Genomic DNA, 23,039 nt, shown 5'->3' with positions numbered 1-23,039 from the left:
AATGCCAGAAGATGTCTTGATGGTCTGACAGAGCAGAGCAGGTGCTTTGTTAGCAACTGTGAATTTCAAAAACTTTTAAATTTAAAACCCTTCAGAGTGCCAAACAGAGATATTTCCAAAGCTTCCATCCAATCTTTTTACAGCTTCCCTCCTTCAACTTTCATAATTTCCATGAGAAAAAATCAGCATCAGTAACATTGGAGCAGCTCTACCATAATTAATCATATTCATGACTATCTCAGAGCAAAGCAAATTCAACATTTCCAGCCAACATGAGCTTTTTGTAATTTGGCGAGATCAGATAAAAATTAGACTGTGCCAGAAAAACCTTCAGCTTTTGGGATTGCTAACCCTTTGTTAGTTTAACCTATGTTGTTTCAGACTTACCTTTAAATTTTAGTAAAACTTCTCCTGTTATAGAAAGTCACATTTCTGGCAGTGTAAATTCATTTTGAATTAGTAGTGAATAATATATACAGAAATTTCATTCATACCAAAAGCTAATTTCCAAATTAGTTATGAAGAAGTCTGTTCAAAAAGACAATGATTCAAGAGTCACTTCACAGAAAACTGAAGCAAGAATAGGGTTAAAACTAGTGTTTGCCAAAAAGAAAAAAAATATTTTGCTTTTCATTTCAGATAATTTCACCTTTGTTTTCAAGAGAAAGTATTTGACTGCTTGAATATTGTTGGTTCCTAGCTTTTGCATCCATATTTTTGCCTTTTTCTTTCTTGTATATCTTTAATAAATTATTTATCAATTTTTTTCTTTCTTCCATCATGAAGTAAATGCACACCTTGTGAATAGGTTAAGTGATAAAGTCACCAATCAGTCTTAGAATGTTATAAATATTGGTGCAGAGCTTTTCAGTGTTTACTACTAATTAATGTATCAGAAACGATACGATTTTAAATTTGCAAATAAATTTTATAAAGCAGATGCAGTTGCCTTTAACTGACAGTGAGAACTTACAGCTTAAATCCAGGCTTTTTTTCCTTCCCTGACCAGTAAATGGTAATGTATTAGAACCATGTGAGTGATGAATAAAAATAATGCCTGGGGCTTCTGGAGGCTCTAAGGAATCTGCATTTCAAAAGAGACTGATGCCAGTCAACTGTATTTGTTTGAAAAGCAGCCAATAAGACACACAGCATGGAAGAGATTTCAAGCAGGAATTACTGAAGATTCAGAGAAATGCCAGATTTTTTGAGACCAGGTAGTGGAATTGTTTTACTGGTTGCTACACACCAGTGCATGGAAGAGATTAGGCAACTATAAAACTATGGGGCAAATTTGGGAAATTGTCATGTGACAATGCATGATCCTTCAAACACACAGACAATTCTTTAGATTCACAACTGAATGTGCTCTATGATTTGATTATGGGAGACTGGCTCTTATCTGGTCCTTCTTTTAATGCATTAGAGTGTCAGGTTGGAAAACAATAGTTTTATTGTGCCAGGCAGCGGTGATAAGAAAGCAAAAGCTTTTTGAATAGCTCTGGTTAATATAAATGTACACAGAGCTCTAGTTTGAAGTACAGTATAATCAGTGATGTGGCAGCAGAAGCTCCCAGGAGTTTATTTCAGAAACCTGCCCTCACATGGGGAGGAAAACTGATTCCCACTGTAGCTGATGCTAAATAGTTTCTGCCATGTGAAGGACAATGTAAGAAGATTATAATGGCACAGTGACTAACACTAAAAATTCAGGAAACATTGACAGCAAAGATCCTGTTGCTTTGTGATGACCCTTATTTAATCACATTTATTATCTTGTCTACCCCATGTTTTGCCCACAGTGTCGCTCTCACAGATGGGCAGCAACCAAATAGGAGATTTGAACAGACTTAGGAAGGGTCCTCTCAATTTTTTGTATCAGTTGCTATTTGCAGCTATAACTGTGCAATTTTTGAGTGAATACAGTGACAATACCAGTAGAACTACCTGTGCAGGTGAAATTAACTCATCAAGTGGACAGTACTTAGTGAATAAGGCTGGAGGATCTTGTAAACAGGGGCGGAGGCCACATGTACAATAGGCAGATACAGTGCAACTTCCTTATTAAACTTGGGGGTGGGTGAGCAGAGCAGTATGTGGAGCTTCTGTTGCTCCCAGGAGCAGGGGGAAGGGTGAAGAATTACTCATCTCTCTTTCTGCACATTCTGTACATTCTGCACATTCTGCACCTCAAGAGACTTAACAGACTAGCATTTTTTTTCACTGGCTATTTGTATGGTATCACCCTACGGCTCTAGTGCTGGTGCTCAGCCTGCTACAGGCAGGTTTCAGATTTGGGTCTGAATTTTCCCAAAATTCAGAGTTACAAGACTTTACTTTGGACTAATGTCTAGTGCTTGGGCTCATTTTTTAAATTATATGACTTGAATACAGTTGTCAGTACAAGTATCAAGATTTTAGTCATCCAGGCACTGACATAAATTGTTGATCTGGCAGAACATGCGTCATTTCAGTGCAGATGGGGGTGAACTTCACCTTGGTGACTTTGCTTCTGAGTGTTTTCTTTCATCTATGTCACTGCTGTTTTGTGCAGGATTCTTCAGAAGAAGCATCACAAAAAATGCAGTATACAAGTGTAAAAATGGAGGCAACTGTGAGATGGACATGTACATGAGGAGAAAATGCCAGGAGTGTCGTCTAAGGAAGTGCAAGCAGATGGGCATGTTGGCTGAATGTATGTATACAGGTATTTGCATCATGCAGTCAGAGAGTGCATTAAATACTGGATTTGCTTGAGTGTCTGGGTTTGACAGTAAAGTTATAAAAGATGTCATTTGGCAGGTGGAAGGTGTATGAAAGAAGATGCTGTGCCTGTGCATCAAACCCTGTTGAAAGACAAATGCACTTTTAAACAATGGGATTTAACTGGTGGTCAGGGATATGAGGGCATAAGAGGTGAGCAAATGGTGAAGGAAGGCCAGTCCTGCACTGGATGACAGCTCTTAGTCTGCTTAAGTGGGAAGGAGCAGGGGAAGTGGGTCTGTGGGAGACTCCCCAGGAGTCAGGGTTTTGCAGTGTTATGGAAGCCAGAGCAGGAAAGTCCTGGTGTTTTTCTTTCCTCCTCTTTCTGGGGCTCCCCCTGTCAAGTTCTTGCTGGCCAAGTGAAAGTTTTGGCACATACACAATGCCATTTTCAAGAAAAGAGCGGGAATGTTGCTAGCAGGAAGTTTCTGTGGACTTGCCAAATGTATGTTCCCAGACCTCACCCAGCAATCAGGCAAAGCCGGGTAAGGGCTGGCCCTTTTTTATAGTCTCATTAGCTTTCTTCATGGTGCTACAGGCACATAGGTAGAACTCATGGACACATGGGTCTCCAGAAATGAACCAAATGGATTTTAATAATGTTGCATATAAAGCAAATATTATATTCAGACTGACAGTTTATAAATTTTATTGAGCTTCAAGCTGGATAACTTAGAGCAATGGGGATATTGAAGTACAACTTTGAACATGTTTAAATCTCCTCTTTGAGTTATTGCACTGTTTTTGTAAGCCTGCTCCTGTAAACACTCTGTAAACATCTGCTCCTTTGCCTTCCATGAATAAGACTACAATTTATTCTTCTTGATGGCTCCAGTCACTTTAGCATACACGTATGTGTGAAATCAATTTAGGTTCATACAGGAAATTAATCTACTTGGAATTTTTAATATATTTCTATCCTTCAATCTGATCAGAAGATGCTATAGTAACTGTTGGTTATATGAGAAACAATAAGCTCCATCAATATTTCGAAGGTGTTGCCAGCATAATGTAATTAATCTTTCATTCTGCAAATTGAACAGGCTGCAAAGATCCTGAGATAGGACATATTCTTGTGCAATACATAAATATACGAGCAGACCCCACTTTGATGGAAGAACCAATGCATTCTGCATTGTCAAAGGAAAATAATTCCCCTGTGGAGCTCACCCCTGATCCATTGCTTCAAAATTTTGAGAATTCAAAATAGCTTGAGTCACTCAGTGCAGCAAAAAAACCCAACAACCCACTGCTGAAAAAATAAAACCAGGTCAGCGTAAATAATACTGAGTGGGACCACATGAAACTTTTACACTGGCCTATCATTTTCACAAGCTGGCATAGGGGAAATAAAAGCCAGTGGGTGCTGCTGCCATTTGACTCCCTCTCTGCAATGGAAACACGGGGTATCTTGTGTTGCTCATGACTTAACCATAAGTGTGCTCTAATGCACTGCAATGAGGATGTTTGGCAAGGCACCATTTAATGGCTTTAAAGTAGGAGTGTGTTGTATAATTGCTTTTTGTTCAAGGCAATCTAGGACAGTAAAACATGAAACTTCTGGTAGTATAGGGCATTTATTTGAAAAAATATGACTAGGAAATAAAAGGTTACCTTGAACTTTGTTTCACTTACTCATTTTGTAGGATTGTAATTGCAAGCTCTGGGGATTCTTTTTTCTTTCCCTCTGAACAAGGAGCTAAAGTATTATAAATATTTATGGCACAGCTACTCAACAATCTTTCTCCTGCCCTTTATGTGCAAACTACAGACAGACCAAAATTACTACCCATCAATTTCAGTCATTTGCTGTCATTTGGATCTAAACTGCAAGTTTCTTGGGTGAAATGTCTACCTAGGGAAGACCCAGGTTCTGCCACTCTTCTGGAATTTAATACCCATTGAAACCTAGCTCTCTATGAGCTAAAAAGTGATGTCCTGTCTCACACACAAGTTTTTCAGATGACTTAAATGGAGCCAGAATAAGATATCAAGCTAATACTTAGTAGCAAGAAGCATGAGGAAAATCTGTCTTAATGCTTAAGGTAATGTAAAGCAAATTTTCCCTAGAAAGGCAATAGACCAGAACCTAAGCTGGTGGAAAACAGCACAAGCCCATTAACAGCACCAAAGGATGCACTGAATAATTTAAAAAAGAAATCTATGGTGCTGTGTGGCACCACAAATTACATGGCTCGATACCAATTATTATCTCTATCATTCCCATTCCCTCCTTTCAAGGTATTCTTTGCAGGTCTTATTTTAATCATGTAAATTTCCTCTTCTCTCAGCAGTTCAGGTAGGTCATTTTATATAGGGCTTAAACAGGAAATTAAAAACATTCACAACGAGATTCACTGGTTTCATGGTATCTTCCTCCACATCATATACTCGCTGAATGGGCCTCTTTTCCTGCTCTGCATTTTTAAAGGTGAAGAATGGGAAGAATACTTGAGAGAAAAAAAGAAAGAAAGAGAGGAAAGAGAGAAAGAGAGAGAGAGAGAGAGAGAGAGAAAGAAAGAAAGAAAGAAAGAAAGAAAGAAAGAAAGAAAGAAAGAAAGAAAGAAAGAAAGAAAGAAAGAAAGAAAGAAAGAAAGAAAGAAAAAGAAGTCCTATGCTTAAAATAAATAGGTTTATTTTTAGATGAATACTTAGGTGTTTACTTGTTCATTGGTGACTTCTGACTGTCTTCCACAGATTGTGTAGGGTACCTCATGTTCCCTTCTTTTGTTAGAACAAGAAAATTGATAGTTTTTAGGACATCCAAACAAGGATGCTTCCTGGTTCAAAGTACTGAAATGTAGTCTAGAACAAAAAAAAAAAAAAAGAAGAAAAAATCCCATACCACAAATTCAAAAATCATTTTTTGCAAGTGAAGCTCTATAATCAAATCACGGCTTTATGCACTTCTCTAATACAATGAAAAGTAAAATAACAAGACCAGCTGGGTAACTTCTTAAATGCATTTTAAAGGTATTTTGCCAGTCTGAGTTACTTCTGAGTTTACGTTTTCAGCTTTGGTCTACCTGTGTAGGGAGTTAGTAAAGGCTAAAGCCTGGGGATGCCCTCTTCTGTGTGGACTTTCTTTCCAAAAATTGTGCACAACAGACCTAATATTGCTTGAGGATTATTGAAAATATCCAATGCCGTTCGTGTAAGAACAGCTGCACCTCCAGCACTGTTTTGGATCAAAGCAAAAGAACATTACTTTGATGACAGTCTTCCAGTTGTTCCTATTTTTTGCACTTTGGTTCAGGTCTTGGAGCACAGGAAAGGCTTTTCTCTTCTATAAAACTGAAACAAATACAGTATACTTCCAGCACTAATGGGCTTTTTTGCCTGTAAGAATAGATTAGACCTGGTCCAAAGCAAGACCCCTGGTATGCTCAGTGTGTGGATTCTGGGCCAACAAAGCCAACTGTTTTCCTCTGCAGATAAGCTCCATGTGGGGTAGACCACTCATAGTGTGTGCCTAGCTTGTCTCAGTAGGATCACATCCAAAGATAGTGAGACGTTCAGGAGATGATCTGCACAGGTAAGAGGGTTGTTGGTGTAAAGGGCATTCATGGGCATGTCTAAGTAAAGTACCTCTTCAGTACCTCAGGCATATATAAATCCAATTGCTTTGTGTTGCATTATGTGTCCTAGGTCTCTTAACAGAAATACAGTGCAAGTCAAAAAGGCTACGGAAAAATGTGAAGCAGCCCCCAGATCAGACAGTCAGTGAAGACAACGAAGGCCATGATGTGAAACAAGTAACTTCTACAACTAAAATATATAGGGTAAGAGAATTCTTGTAATAGCTCATTACTATAAGGTAATATGATTTTTGTTAAGTGCATCTAGTACAGTGAATAAAGGGCATTGAAAACCCTCTGGAGCTGCCTGTGTTGATTAAAACTCTATCTTCAACTAAGTCAAGGACATACCTTGAGTGTAGATGTACTTCTGATATTTTTAGTCAAAACCCTGTAAAGCATCTGTAAGATCCATGCAGTATCTTTTCTGTGGTACATATATCACATACATTGAGGTGTGATATTAAAACTTGAACACACCTAGTCATTTGCTAATCATTTCCTTATTTCTGATAATTAACCACACAAACCTATGCCGTTTAAAAACATTATACACCTCTCTTCTGTACACTACAGTGACAAGAAAACCTCTTATGTCCTTAGTCTCCAAATGGTGAGAAATGGATGTATAGCTTTTGCCTAAAGCAAGCGATGCTACATCTTCACTATGACTGCATTTCATGATGGGCTTTTTTTTTTTTTTTTTTGCCAGTATAGGAGAAGGTAGAACTTACCCCAGAGCAGCAGAAACTTCTTGATTATATTATGGATTCATACAGTAAACAACAAATACCCCAGGAGGTGTCAAAAAAACTAGTAAGTATATTGACAAATTCATTTTTGAAACAGTGATAATGAAGTTGAGGATTCCAAGGCAAAAAACATAGTCAGCACAAATAGATGTAGTAAGTAGAGCAAACTGTGGGCTTACACTTTAAGTATGCTGAAAGTGGGGCAGAATCTTTCCCATTCAGTCAAAAATTAGACCACATCTTATGAAACTTAAATGTTAAGAAAAATCTTTCAACTGTAGGATAAGACTCTTATGATCAAATCTAATCTTTGCTGATTGGAGCTTTGTTTTTTCCATTTTCAGTCTAGGCAATGATTTGAATTTGACTTGCTGTCAAGCTTCTTTTCCTGTAAAGACATCAGTCTGGAATCTTGAAAATATTTTCTAGAGTAAAAGACACTGTCTACTTCTTATGCTGCCTTCCAAAATACTTGGTTTTGACAACATTGGAGACAAATTACAGTGTTTGGCGGAGCTCTTGCCTGGTCCAATCCAGCAGTTATTGTATTTTATGCTTCTAAATAGGAAATGTCAGTGAAAATTAACAGATTTTGTTTGGTTTGATTTTCAACAGTTGAATGAGGAATTCAGCGCTGAAGGAAATTTTCTGATTTTAACAGAAATGGCCACCAGTCATGTGCAGGTTCTTGTGGAATTCACTAAAAAACTACCAGGTACATCGAGGGTGTTGGGGAAATATTTGTTATTGCAATGCTTACATGCCTTTCTGTTGCCTTTTGGAAAGATTTGCATATGTTTTAAAGACTATTTTAAAATGCCTGATCCTTCTACACACTGTTTAGATATTGTATAAAGTAAAGGTGCTTTGTGGTCAGAAGAATAGTAGTCTGAACAATCCAAACTCTGCTACTCCAAGATGTGGCACCCTTTAGCTATCGACAGAGAAAATGCTCAGAGAAGGGATTGCGTCTGTAGAGAGATTTTATTTTTATATATTGCTGCAGTGCCAAATAGCCTGCCTCTAAATTACCATTAACACTTGCTAGACTCGACTCCCTTTGCTGCTTTTCTAGCTATGCTTCTAGGTTATAACACCCACTGAATTGTGAGTCCCACACAAGAACTTTCTCTAGCTGGTGGCACCAATATTTATGGTCCTTGCCTAGTGTGTTATGGACAAGTACTGAAAATCTGAGTTTATTAGCATTTTTTTAACTCTCAAGTTCATGTTACCTCAAGACTGAACACTGGGCGTATGGTAGAGGTCCCTTTAACTAAGGAAGGTGCATTGTAACACTGAAAGCAGCATGGCAGTGGGAAAGGAGTGTAGAGAGCTCTGGTGGAAACACAACAGAAGATGTTATGGAGCAACATCAGGTTAGACAAAATTCTCGCTATTGGTTATGCACCACCACCTTTTGCTGATCCTCTAAAATACCATGAACACTGAAATACGTGTGTAATCCTCATAAAATCTGGGGAGGTTCAAATTAGTGTCATGTGCTGAAGTCCAGTTTTGAGTGTCTGCAGCAATTAGCAAGCCTACTGACACCAGCATCGAGGTTATGCAGATGTGTGGCACCTCACATGCAGGAATTGCAGGACAGAAAGAAGTGGGAGCTGTTTCTGCTGCTGTCTGATTTGTCTATAATGTGTCCTCAGGCTTCCAAACCCTTGATCATGAAGACCAGATTGCTTTGCTGAAGGGCTCAGCAGTAGAAGCCATGTTCCTCCGCTCAGCTGAGATCTTCAGCAGGAAACTTCCCTCGGGACACACTGTCCTTCTAGAAGAGAGAATTCGCAATAGTGGTAGGTACCTTGTTCAATGAGGCAAAACCAAACCACACCATTCCACTTCTGTGTCAGTATTTGGCCCTTGGGAAGCTGGTAAGATTGTTTAGTAGCATTGAGACAGATTTATCTGAATGTTCTTTACGTTCACTAGAACAAATCTAACTGAGCCTCAAGTCTAAAGTTCATAAGGTAAAGGATTCTTTACATGTACCTTGCAACTTTTATGAATAATGCAACATCAAATAAACCTAGTGCATGTCTCCAGTGATAAAAATGAAAGAATGATGAAGAAGAGCTACTACAATTTCAAATTGTTCACATAAAGTATTGGTAATTATGCTTTCAAAGACAATCCCCATAAGAGAAAAAAAATATTGTAGGATGTTACTGAAGATGACTGAAGGCAAGCACCTATTCTTAGGGTTGTTCTGGTAAAATTGAATCACACTGAACAAGGTCCATAGAAGAATTATAAATACAGCAGGTATTGAGTCTTTTTTTTTATTCTTAAAGTCCATTGAAAGCTCAGTGACTCTGATAAGTTCCACTGGTTCTAGACGTAAATCGTAATAATTTTGAAAAGCCAAATGGGGCTAGATATTGTTTGTTCCTTATAGCAGAAGTTGTGTTGTACATTATTATGTATTCTTTGTGCTCCACCAATACAATGCTGAATGTTTGCTTTTTTTGGTATTGACCAGCAGGCTTTATCCAACCCTCAGAAACCTATCAATGAATATTCAAAGGGATCAACAATTCTGAATGAGAGAGTCAGTCTATAGATTCTGCCTTCTGACTTTCCTTTTTAAGGATCTGAAGGAGAAGGGACATGTAACCTTAATATTAGTCATGGGAATGGGTTTGAACTCAGTTCAGAAACTACTACTGATGTAGGCAAAATTAAGCCAATATTTACACAGTTGATCCACTGAAAAGGTTCAGAAAACTTGAGAATAATTCACTAGCTGAACATATGTATTTATTTTGGCTTGGCACACTCATGTATAATTAGTAGTTTTTTCTATTTCTTTCATTTTCATTGATTATAAGAGGGTACTATTTGATGGACTGGAAACAGTGATTTCCAGAGTGATATGAACAACTTCTGGTCCAGGTTCTGCAGGCAGAGAAGTATGCCAAGAAGGCCAGATATGTTTCCTGGAAACTGTAATGAGTTGTCACAGATCCAAATGTCTTCATTAAGAGATTTTTTAATGGATTATAACCCAAATTTTTGATAAAAATAGGTTTTGGAGAAATGAATCCATAGGCAACATGATTACTGAAAACTTCTCTAATCTGTACAATGAGTATGAAACTTCTTTGTTCCAGGTATCAACTATTCATTAAAAAAAAAGCAAAAAACCAAACCCAAAAGCAAGAAATACTTTAATCCAGAACATTGCATAAGCCCTTATATCATACCAATAATTTTCCTTAGTCATAATGTAAAAATATTCTGTTCATTTTCTGCAGCTATGGAATCCAGATGAGATGCAATATTATATTTTACAAGTTTGTGCTTGACTTCATGATAATACAACTGGCTGGAATACTACATTGTATCCTACCTCAGTATTATTTACCTGTCATGTTGCAGATTTAAAACAAACACATTTTGTTTAGAACAATTTAGAAGAAATTTGTGTAGAAATTTCAAGACAAGTAACAAATGTGGTATGTTTCCTGCAATTCTTTTTTTTTTTTTCTGTGGGGGAAAAACTCCAGGGTAAATTAAAAGCAAACTCTTAGAACAAAAACCTGGGCTGAATAGTTCCCAAAAAATGAAACACAATAACTTTTTAAACCTGTATGCATGTATAAATACAAATGTGTAACTTCTTGCTCTTGGAAGAAGCTTTCTAAAATATCTTCCCTCAAGCCAGGATCAAGTTGAAGACATAAGAGGAAATTCTGATGTTAGAACTTCCCCCCCATGTATTACAAAAGGATACTGTATTATCCAGCTTACTGCTGCTGACTGCATTTTTTCCTTCTATTAATAGCCAGAATAAAAGAACTCATATATTTTATTTCTTTACTTAGTGCAAATTCAAACCTACTTTAAAAGATTTTCCTTTGCTGCATTTAATGGGGCTGTGACAATAAAAAAAGCAGCTTGTAAATCTTTGCATTTCTAGTTTAATTACTGCTACTGGACCTATTTAACTTTTAAATAAACTAAACTTTGAAATAGTTTTAAAATATCTACTATGGAAATAGCTTATTTTTGCAGTTTAAATACTCATTATTTTCATGTGTCAAAGTTTAAACAAAATGATAGAAAGGCATCCAAATTCTTCTGTTATCATTGTTTACAGATACAACTTTCAACAATATTTCAATAATCTGTAATATAAATTATAGTAAAATTAAATATTACAAGTATTCAATATTAAAATATTAAATATTATGCAGTTCACACCCCTGAATGTCATAGAACTCAACACCAGGGCTCTAGGTTTCATGGTAGCCTGTACCAAATGTGACATTAGAGTAGAAATGTAAACAATCTTTTCCAGTCTTAACCAGTAAGGACAAATGCTACTAAAAGCTGCAGCTGCCCATTATCATGTTATAGACTGGTCCAAGAGACAAGAATGGCCAGAAGAGATTAAACTCCTCTTTTTCCATATGCCTCACTGGAAAACAAACAAATAAACAGAGAAACAAAAAAGGCTAAATGCAGCAAACTGAAAAATATAAAGACAGCAGAGAGCATCAGAAGAAATTCAGTGATGGCTGAGTGGGAGTTTGAAAATCAAGATTATTGGTAACAAATGAAAAAATAGCATCAGGATTATTTATGGCTCCTAGTGAGGTCCTTAATATTGTCATGCCAGCAGCCATAAATTATTGCTGTTAGTCAGAATTTCTGTCTGTATATTTTTAGGTACCGACTAATGTCTGAATATCAGAAGTTCTATTGTCAAGCTTTGATGCCTGTATCCATAAAATCAGGGAGGGTGGTGATGATTCTGCCTAAAAGTCACAAGCTGTCCAGCATTTTGTCACCTGCCACCATGTCCACTTTGAAGCTGCTCTCATCTATTAATATTTATGTCTTCTCTGCTCTGCCTGTATGGAATGTTTGGGGTTTTTTTTTTCCTGATAAAGAAGTCAGAGATCTGGTGGTGATGACCTTTGAGCATTATCAGCATTCATTTTCATTCACATGCTGATGAGGCACACTTTTATTTCTCAGCTTGTGCATATTGCTCAAGTCCTGCTGCACCTCAGAGAATGCCTTGGTTGAGCCCTGATGGTCTTTCTCTGTAAGCCATTAGGAAAATTCTTGCATTATGTGCTCCTGTGACTGAAATCCTCTCCTACACACCCTAATATTGAGACTTAATGAGAAATACAGACTTTTTAAATTGAATGTTACTGAGATTTGTTGCCATTTACTCATCTTATTTGGTGCTTCACTATGCATATACCATATGTGATTGACTCATTCTGTGAAAGGCTGACATTCTAGTAATTTAATGCTTAGTGTTTTTCTGTTATTCTGAAAGTAAATTCTCCCCATTATTGAGCAGTACACTATTTTTAAAAAAGAGAGCTGAGATACAGAAATTTTTCTCTGTGAGTATTTGTAGTTTTGCTAAAGATACCAGGTTTCAGTAGTCATGAAAAGATAGAGATTTTTATTTCATCACTTTACTCTACAGAGCAGTTCTACGAATTTGAGTATTGGGAAATAAAATACTGATATTGACAGAAAGGGAAGAATCTGGACCCAAATTTTAAGTTGGCAGCAGGAGCTCTGACATTGTGAAACACACTGCTGTCTTCCTGGATGGGTTACAGGTGCTGAAGTACACTCAGATCCAAGGGAAAAAAGAAATAGCCGCACTTTCAAAGCATTGGCAAGAGGCCACCTCCTGCCATCGAATATGGGATACAAAGTTCCCACTGATTTGGATAAGAGGCTCCTGCAACCAAAAGCAAAGTTTTATATTGGAGCATGGATACTGAATAACTTCCATTGCCCTTGTCTTTTATAATTTGGTTATTAGTACTGAGCAAGAGTAGTGCTTCAAACCCCCCTTGTGCTGGGGTTTATGCAGAGGAACAAAATGATCTTCACTGACGTGTCCAAAGTGTCCAACCCTCCAAATGGTCATGTGCATCCTCGTGGAAGGAGACACATCAGCCTGTGACTCAAGGCAAAACTGGCACACTGCCCAAAACATTAAGAGATTTTGACCACTCTAAATTGCAAAATATAGGAAAGAGCTTTTCTGTCCACACACCTTTCCTGCACAATCTACCACACCGAGTCATCTGGTTCTAGGTACCTGAACCACAATTCAAGTTGCTAAAATTATTTAAATCATATCTACACAATAGATCTACACCCATGAAAGCAAAACAGATGTTAGGAACCCAATCTCTTTTCTTCTGCATAAGTGTGTTTCTTCAGGCCAAAAGCATTTTTAGACTGTGCCTATGAAGACTAGCTCAAGGCACTGCAGATGCTGCTACTGTGTGCCAGACCACATTTCTCTCTTGACTCTTGACTCAGGCCACTGCTAAAGGAGGGTACGTGGAAAGGTCATTTGCACCCTCCTTACAGGCTTGGTTTGGTTTTTTGGTTTTTTTGTTGTTGTTGTTTTTTTTAACTGGGGTTTTTTTGGGGTCGGAGGTTTAAACTAAGGTTTCTTTGCTTGCAATTATGACTTAACAAAGGTCCTATAGATTGCTTTAAAGAAGAGGGGGGTTTGGTACTTGGTTGTGAGTTCTGCTCAACACATGCTAAGTCTCATTTAAGTTGGCCATTTAACCCCTACAAGACAACAGCAGACAGAAAAGAATGTGCCCATGCTCTGGTGTGTCTTCTCTCCTGGCTAGATTTTCCCCTGGTTTGGCACTCAGCATCACAGGGGTGAATTTGGTCAGTGTTTAAAGCACCATTTATGCATTTGAATAGCTCAGAAGAGAGAGCTAATAAGCAGCATGAAAAACAATTCTGGTAGATGAAATAATGTGAAAGATAAAATGTAAGTTTGAGTAATTAGAATATTTTATTTGCATAAAGCAGCTACTAATATACCCTTGGTTTCATATTCACTAATGTTTAAATGTTTATAAAGAAAAAATGATCTCTATCTATATTAATAACACAGTGTTAGTTACTGTTAATTAGCATTTACTCTCAAGCTTTCTTGCAATAGATTAATTATTCAGTTTTGCAACACAGCCAAAGTAGAAGAGAGAATGCTGCCTCAAAAAGCTGGCAATACTGACCTGATATCACAGTAAATACACATATTCCAGAATTATGTTAAACAGATAATTATTCAGGGCCTGAAACTGCAAACCTTATGATATCAGGTATCAGTCATCTTACCTTTAAAGAGTAATCATAGCCACAAAACTCTAAAAAAGACAAGATCTAAAGTAATGCTGTGCCTTGAACTACTGATGGGCATGAAGCTGTGCAAGTAAGGGATGTTGAATGAATAATGTTGATGGGTTTAAATCTGCTCTAGTTAGATGCTGCAAAGCTGCACTCAGTAAAGCTTGTATTTCCCAGTGACCACACTTGGATTTACAGCCAGACATGCATGAACACAACACAACAAAATAATCAAATGATCTGCAGCATCTTCTGCAGGTGTCTGAGCTGGGTAAGGTAGGAATTTGTATAACACAGAAAGATGCCCAATGGCATGTGAAGGATAAGCATGTTCTTACTGCTGTAATTCTGCCTGAAACAAGGTTTTTGAAACCTTTTTAACCTTTTTGAAGAAAGTTAGGAAGGAGGCACTATTAGCAGTGACCAGGAAGCTCTGCCTGCCTGACAGCACTGTGCAGGGCTCTCATCTGATCTAAATATAGAAATATAGAAGGTAAGGCAGAACTAACTTTTCTGTTCTCAATGAAGCCAGAAATATAATTTCATTTATTTGATTTTTTTTTTTTTTTGAGCTATAACTTTGAGCTATGACTTTGGAAAATCATGTAACTCACTACTTCTCTAGCCTTTCCAGTTACAAGCACAAAATCACCTTTAATTCTTGTTCTGATAATCTGAAGTGGCAACATCTCATACAGTAGCTAGGAAAAAAAAGTAAGAACTATAAACATCTGTTTCCTGTGTTTCCCCGTTTTTTTTTTCTTTCTGTTGGAGCTTATTAAATCCAAACCGAAGCTTTTACAATCACATTAGAAAACAGCTCCCTCTTGTGACAGAAAAGCAATGTGTGTAACGTGCATGCCGGAAGATGAACTAATAGCAGGGAAACTTCAGCATAGGTGGGATGACAGCAAAACTACTAAGAGAAAAGATTCCATTATTCTAGTTCCAAAATTGCTCATTTTTCACGGATTTTTTTGATAATTGTCTTGTGACATATATCAGTTTAAAGATTTTGAAATTCTGTTCTCCCTTGGAAAAGTGGTAAATCCCTTGCATTGCTCAAACATCCCTTTATAATTCCCTTTCATTTCTGTGGTTCTATTTCTTTGTTTGCAGTACACTGATGCAGAGTTCTCTGCAGTAATTTCATTTGCTTTCACATCTATACTAATTTTTTGCTTTACCCTTCCATACTTAATGTTACCTTAGAAGCTGTCTGGGCAGGGATTGTTTCACTACATGCTTAGGCATTGTTTGGAGCAGTGAGGATGTGAATTTAGGTCCTCACTAGCTTTTCCATATCCTGCTTGCTAGCACCATTTTCATCCTACTTCTGCTATACAGACAATAGGATTTGAGGAGTTTGGGGTCACCAAAAGCAATAAATCAATCTAGCTGAAAGCTAGCCTGACCTTCGAAAGAAAAGAGGAAAAACCTTCAAATTATGAATATGAGAAACAAATGATGGGAGTCAGCCACAGCCCACTTCCTACCATTTCTTGTTTCCTGTCAAGATGATTATGCCCAGCAGCACAATACCTTGCACAGAGACTTCTAAAAATATCAACTTTGTCTTAGACTTTTCTCATGTTGCTGCTGAGCTACTCATTTCCATGAAAGGAATTAATTTGCTCTGCTTTAGGGCCCAGCTTTTCACTTCTTTTTTTTCTACTTTCATGCAAACTTTAAGACTTTGGTGTTCCATATATATGTGCTACTTACATATATAAGGAACCTTGGCATTTCAAACCACCCGAGAGGGAGACAGGGGGTCCCCAAAAGTTAGCAATAACAAGTATTCAAAATTCTAAGTAGTTAATAGTGATGACTAACAGCATAAGCCTTGCAGCACATTAGATGCTATGACTATTGTTTGCCCTGAAAGAAGGGCCAGCTGTGTTACTAACTTCTAAAGGACAAGCTGACCCACATTATATATATCCCTTTAATTGACTTAGTAGTATTGAACTCATCAAGGAAACAAGATTTGTGGCTTGTAGTCTGAAGTGAACATAGGTTGCTCGTGTCATGTGTTTAAAAACATGACTCAGCCGTGAAATAAACCACACCCTACAAGGTCATTCCTTCACTGTTGGGACACATAACTATTCCACTGCTTGAAGTAAATTCACTGTCACAGGAAAATGTGACTGTTTCATAGTTGAGTCAAGTCACTTCATGTTTCCTTTCTTTAGGTTCCACATGCTGAGTTTCAGTTTGAATTGTGCCTACTGGGGGCACTCCAAACCGCACTAGTCCTGGACTTCAGCTTGTTGTTGTACACAACACTCAAACCCACATTCATTCACATGGTTTCCAAAGGAAGTTATAAAGACTTCTCCGAGAACAGCTCAAAATTAAGATTAAATCTACAAGAGATCCTGTGGCCCTCATCTGTGGGAACCGAGGAGGTTCCCATCCTTTCAGCCAAGGAAGGCCAAAAGGTTCTTGCTGCAGAACCACTGGTTTGGATGTCCACACTGCTTCAGAGCTGCAAGCAGCCACTGTCAATAGTTTAATGTCTGCTCTGAGTGACTCACATATCATTTAAAAAAGGAATAATTTTGATGTTACAGAACTTCTCTTTTACACCAAAGAGTAGGATGGAGTACATCTGTAATTCAAGGCTAACTTAGAACATTGTGACCTGATGACTAAAGTCAGGCTTCTGCCGATGGTGAATCACATGATCATATTCTTAAATAGGCCTGGATTTTAGCTCTGTATTTTATAATACGTTATTTTATGCTTTAAGGTAGTAGTGGTTGCAAGCAAGTTCATCTTGGACTGCAGGTAATCCTAGACCTAATGAAAGTTTCAGGCTACATAAAAGGAGTAATTAAGTGTCTTTATGGAGAAAACTGAAGCAACTGCCCAAGGCAGTTTGCTGTAGAGTTGGGCTGGAATTAAACCATACAGCCCGAGAGGTTTCCACATAACTAATGCAGAGACAGGGAACACAGGGTCTGCTTCCCAAAGAGGATTATCAACAGACAAGGAAACCACCTACGAGACTTGTCCTGAAGATCCAGATGGACAAACCTGCAGAGTGAAATGAATTGTTTGAAAAAAAGACTTTGAAACCATGCAAAAAGAAATTGCCAGTGTTTGCCTATGTCTAGTTTGCTCTGGAAAACAAGAAGTGCTTGCACTTCTGTAACTAATTGTCTTGCATCATGATTTCTGTAGTAGATTTCTCCCACCAAGACAGTCAATATGAAATATGAAATAATTGCTGTGTAGCAATAAACCAGAATGCTTCAATAATTAAGACATACTATAACTATTTTTTCATTCTCACAGGTATCTCAGATGAATTCATAACTCCCATGTTTAATTTTTATAAAAGCATTGGAGAGCTGAAGATGACACAGGAAGAATATGCACTGCTCACAGCCATAGTTATCCTGTCTCCAGGTAACTTCTCATCCAGAATTAAATTTTAGTGGTTCTGGAAAGAAAGCGTGAGGAGCAGATGTGAGATTTGTAAAAACTTACATTCTGCATGGAGTAAGTCAATGTGCATGCTCATTATGTACATTCAATTGTTAAACCAGAAAAAAGCACAGAAATGCAAACTCCAATGTCCTGCTACACCATTTGGTTTTGAACACAAGGAAGAAACTGCTTAAATAACGTTCTTTTAAAAATTACGTGTAACTCTTCACTGCTTAGCAAAACAGGCTTCTTCCTTCAGAAAACCCCAAATGTGGCTTCATAAGCACATTACCCCTGACCACTGTGGAATGCTACTTATTTTAAAGGGGAATTGGGAAACCCTATAACTTAGAATAACCTAAGAGTATGGCAATGGAGGTCTTCAGAATTTATCAGGAGGTTTCCAAACCAGGTTTCAGGAAAGATGGGAAGGTGAAGCATTTCCATCACTCTTTGAGTCACTGTGTCTCAGGAAATTTTTTTACACCAAAAATCTCATCCTTCTCTTCTCCTCCCAATCCAAATATTCAAACACATTTCCATATGAACAAAATAAAAATACAAGTATTTTCTAACAAGGAAATTTAATCTGAGGATGAAGATGTTTGATTTCCCCCTGGTGACCTGCTTTTACACTCTTCTCTTCTGGCTAAATTCCCCAGTACTACACCTCCAAGAACTTAGGGTGTTGCTCAGCTTTTGAAATTCATTTTATGACATACTCTGGTGCAGAACCAGAGTATGGAGGGATGATGACAGAACTCCAGTGAAACGTTGCAGAGTTAAAACAGTTCAGTTTTTAAGAAGGTTAAAAATTTTCTCTAGCTAGAAGTGGGAAGCTTACATGAAAACCCTAAATTTATGCAAAAATAGAGCATTAAACATTTTTATTTCATATTAATTTGAAAATAAATATTCTTTGTAGGTATGAATATCAGCAGCCAGTGTAAATATTTGAATATTTTTATTTTAACTTTTCAGTGTAAATAATTGCAATGTATAAGGGCGTATATTTGCTAATCACTTATTTTCTTTTTTAAAATCATAATCAGATCGACAATATATAAAGGACAGAGATTCTGTGGAAAGGCTTCAAGAACCACTGCTGGATATTCTACAAAAAGTCTGCAAACTTCACCACCCAGATAACCCTCAACACTTTGCATGCCTCCTGGGCCGTCTCACAGAATTACGGACATTTAACCATCACCACGCAGAGATGCTGATGTCATGGAGAGTGAATGATCACAAATTCACACCTCTTCTCTGTGAGATCTGGGATGTGCAGTGATGGATACTTCTTTATTTTATTTTAGGAGAAATATCTTTTTAAAGGACCACATAGCACTTATTTTCATAGAGAAGTTCCCACGGTGCATTATATTTTCTTTACTGCATTTTTATGCCATGGATTCATAAAAGTCATTTTATCCACTATACACAGAATATTGTATAGCTATCCGACCCTCACACGTGAGTATAACTTTTTCTGTATTTATACCCCTTGACCAGAAAGAGCCCACCAGCTCTTCAGAGGAACCCAATTAATTCCTGCTGCAATTAAGTTGATTGCAGTAACTGTTCCTCTGTAAGGAAATGGGGAAATTTAAGTTTCCATTCATAATTTTTCATTGCAGTGTTTTTTTGTTCTTTACCTCTGACAAAGAATATAATCCAGATTGTTACAGTAATAAACCAGCTGAAATGGTTAATGTCATAGTCATTTGCTGTTCAACTCTGAAATGCGTTCATGTTAAGGTACACAAGATATTATTTCTTAACAAGATGAAAAATTATGTAATGGAGAAAAACCACATACACACAAACTCTTTTAATGATATAACATGTAACTTCAATTGCAATATTATTTTGAAGTAAAAATTATAGCGTATCTTCACTTTGTGAAAGTGTGTCACGGGTTATTTTGCTTTATGACTCAGATTGCTTGTGCTTAATAGCTCTCAGAAATACCATCGGCAGCACCCCTGGGACAGGTAAGCGTATCTGGATGCCGTGCGCGGAGGTGCGGATGCCGCCGGGCGCTGCCGGCAGGATGGGGGGGACTCTTCGTGCGGGGCTCCGCTCCCAGCGACGGGGCAGCGCTGTGCCGAGCGCTGCGGGCAGAACGCCGGCTGCCGGGGGCTCTTCGGCTCCCAGCGCCCGGGGCTGCAGGCAGGCCGTGTCCCAGCCCGAAGGCGATGTCCCAGCCCGAGGGCCATGTCCCAGCCCGGGGCCCATGTCCCAGCCCGGGGCCCATGTCCCAGCTCGGAGGCGATGTCCCAGCCCGAGGGCCGTGTCCCAGCCCGGGGCCCGTGTCCCAGCCCGGGGCCCGTGTCCCAGCCCGGGGCCCGTGTCCCAGCTCGGAGGCGGTGTCCGAGCCCTGGGACCGTGTCCCAGCCCGCGGCCGCTGTCCCGGGAGCGGGCGGTGCCGCGGCTCCGGGCCAGGTGCGGCGGGCACGGCCCCGCCCCCGGCGCCGATTGGCGCTTTCGAAAGGAGCGGCCGGCGCGGCGGCGCCCGCTGCGCTGTGAGAGCACGGAACAGCACAGCCCGGCCCGGCACGGCACAGGACGGCACGGCAGAGCAAAGCACGGCGCGGCGGAGCAAAGGACGGCGCGGTAGAGCGGTGGGTGTGACAGCAGCCCGCATCGGGGGGTGGCGGTGGCGGTGGCCCCGGCCCGCGGCGGAGCTGCGGGGGCTGAGGGGCCGGGCGGGCAGCGGGGCGCTGAGGCGGAGCCCCGCTCTCCGCGGTGCCCCGGGCGCGCAGCTCCGGAGCGGCGGCGCTCGGAGGGTCCCAAGCTGCAGGGGCAGCGCTGGGAACGCGCTGAGAGTCCCGCGTGTCGGGGAGCCCCGGCAGAGCCCGGTGCTGGGCGGAGCCGCTCGCTGCCATCGGCCCGGTCACACGTCCAGCGGCAGCAGTTCATCCAGCGTCTCAGTCACGGATGTCGGAAGGGAAGTGCCTCGAAACTTACCCTGGGGAAGGGAGAGGGGAGAGTTTTTGCATAACCGCCTTCAAACCAGTATCTCCTGTGCCCTACGCAGGCGTTTGAGGATGTAGTGCTGTTTCTGTAGGAAATTTGTCCCAGTGCTCTTGGCTAAAACACTCATTCATTTTGCTTAATAAGCCGAAAAGCGTCTGGCTCTTTTCTTTGCCCAAAAGCTGGCCGTGTTCCAGGGATGCTGTGTGTCACCTTTGGCATAGTACCAGATCAAGACATGGGAAAAAGTACATGTATTCCTTTGGGAGCTATAAGGCCAACTGGCCTATGCATTTGAAATTGTACCGGGTGGATCTTTCAGAATAATGCATGATTCTATATTTAAGTCATAATAAACTACTCCTGACTGTGGCCAGCCAGCAGCCTGCTGAATGGGCATCGAAAAATGCTTTGCTGGAAGAAGTGTGGGTTAGAAATGGGAGGGAGAGAAGAATTTACCTGTGTATGTGAGGGAGCAGCTGGGGCAGTGTGTCTGGTGTTAACCAGCCTCTGCCCAAACTGGATGCTCCTGTGGGAAAGCAGCCGTCTGCATGTCTCCTGCGGAGATGGCAGCTGTTGAGACGAAGTGCTCCTCCCTGATTTTGAGTGAGTTTCTCTGCTCTGACAGGTGTACCCGGGCCCTTTGTTGCCATTTGGTAGGGGAGAGCATGTTCACTGCCTCTGTGTGCACTTCATGGACAGGTGTGGAGAGGCAGTATCTGGGGAGAACAGTCAGCGTGCTTTAATGTAAGGAGTTGGTTGCCGCCTTAAAGCCCATCACCTCGGACTGACCAGTCTGGTTCTTTCTCTTTCGTGCCTCTGAGGCCTCCCCAGGGAAGCAGAGCTCCTGCTGACTCAGTAATGTAACAAAAAGGCTCTGAAATTGCTGTAGTGATGGAATAGCACTCCGTTCAGTCTCTTGTGCCTACCCCTTTTCTTTTGCGTGTTGGTAGACGTGTCTGTAAAAAAAATCTTGACTATCCTGTAGTATGTTTCAACAGATACTGACTGACATGACAGCTTCTTTCATTTCGGTCTGTTTATAAACATGAGTTTCAGTAGGCACTGTCAAGACTAAGCCAGTTGCTCTGGGTTAGACTGTTGTGACTACCTTTGGGTGTTGATGGAGTAGAAGATGATATTATATATCTTAAATATAGGGTGAAAATGTAGAAGCATTTCTACCCAAGTGTTTTCTTAATGAGCCTGTTAACAGAAGGCAGTTTAATGAGCCTGTGAATTCCTTTAGGTTCCACTTAAGCTAGGTCAATGGCTGCTTCATCAATGTTTTAGCTATCTGTAGAGTTGTGGATTCTGTTTGGTTGTTTGTTTACATGTAAACTGTTCAGTCAAGTAAAATGGGATTTGGACTCGGTTCATCTTGTGCTACAGAATGGGTTGTAATTAGTGTAGCATGTCTTGCTGGTTGGGGCCCACTGAGTGATCCATACATCCTGATACAGCTGATCCTAAGCAGACTATCTCACGGAGTATCTAAGAGCATGTGTTAGCACCCTGAAGTATTTGTGTAAAGTGCTTTAGTATTTGCTGACTCTGCTGTTTCTCAGAGTGTCTGGGGGCAAAGTGCTGGGCATCTCTGTGGAGAGCAGAGGCAAACTGTGGTCTCACAAGTCTGTGTGGGTCATGTCCAAGGGTGTGTCTGCACCCCCTTTCCTGAGGAATGCCTGTCCCTATGCCATGTGTCAATAGATAGGGATGTTTTTCTCATCTCTCTTACCTGGTGTTGATCCATAGCTCTAGTCCTTCACTGGAGGTTTGGCACTCAACCAGCTGAAAGCAATTCTTGCCTCTCCTAGTATATAATTTGTGGCTGACCACCTGTCTCCCAGTAAATCAGTGTCTCTCTATTGATCCAGCTGCAAGGTGTGGCTTGGCGATAGCTCCTCTCCTTCCATCCCACAGAGCCATTGGCAGCAGAAACACTAGCAAAAAAGAGGGGTTTTCTGAAGGTGGGGTTGGTGGTGGGGGATCTCTATGCTTACTGAGCTTGGAACTGGGCTGGTTGCACCCTGGTTGGGAAAAGATAACATTTCTGGTTTTTTCCTTGTCTTAAGGGGTGAAGCAGGGAGGGGAAAATGGGGAAGAAACAGCACCAGAAACAGTAGGGGGAAGGGGAAGAATTATTAAAAGAATTGTTTCTGCTGTGATGGGCTTATTCAGTCCTCCGTCCCAAGGGACCTTGAGGATATCAAGGTCTGCCTGGAAATGAGAATGGCACGGCCTGAAGCCGTGCGGGGGATGTGTTACAGTGTACTTTTATTCTGAGCTCCTTTCTTTCACAAACTTCAGTGTCTGAACACCAAATGCCTGTTGAATGAGAGTTGATAAAACTGGCATGTGTAGAAAC

General features: G+C 40.0%; 1 protein-coding gene across 3 annotated transcripts in view; it reads left to right on the top strand.

Moving 5' to 3' along the window:
• Nucleotides 1–18,986, top strand: part of NR1H4 (nuclear receptor subfamily 1 group H member 4) — a 30,110-nt gene extending 11,124 nt beyond the window's left edge. The window contains exons 3-9 of one of the 3 annotated variants that reach the window (XM_066550345.1): nt 2,555–2,695; nt 6,412–6,545; nt 7,059–7,157; nt 7,709–7,808; nt 8,758–8,904; nt 17,561–17,674; nt 18,748–18,986. In XM_066550345.1, the coding sequence (XP_066406442.1) occupies nt 2,555–2,695; nt 6,412–6,545; nt 7,059–7,157; nt 7,709–7,808; nt 8,758–8,904; nt 17,561–17,674; nt 18,748–18,986 (974 nt within the window). Of the gene's footprint in view, nt 1–2,554; nt 2,708–6,411; nt 6,546–7,058; nt 7,158–7,708; nt 7,809–8,757; nt 8,905–17,560; nt 17,675–18,747 lie in introns of all 3 variants that reach the window. The other 2 variants (XM_066550344.1, XM_066550346.1) reach the window with 2 other exon arrangements.
• The last annotated feature ends 4,053 nt before the right edge of the window (nt 18,987–23,039 follow it).

The sequence above is a fragment of the Molothrus aeneus genome, chromosome 5 (assembly GCF_037042795.1).
Source record: "Molothrus aeneus isolate 106 chromosome 5, BPBGC_Maene_1.0, whole genome shotgun sequence".
In the NCBI taxonomy this organism is placed as follows: domain Eukaryota; kingdom Metazoa; phylum Chordata; class Aves; order Passeriformes; family Icteridae; genus Molothrus; species Molothrus aeneus.
The sequence above is the reverse complement of the archived record's forward strand: the minus strand, read 5'-3'. Positions and strand labels throughout refer to the sequence as shown.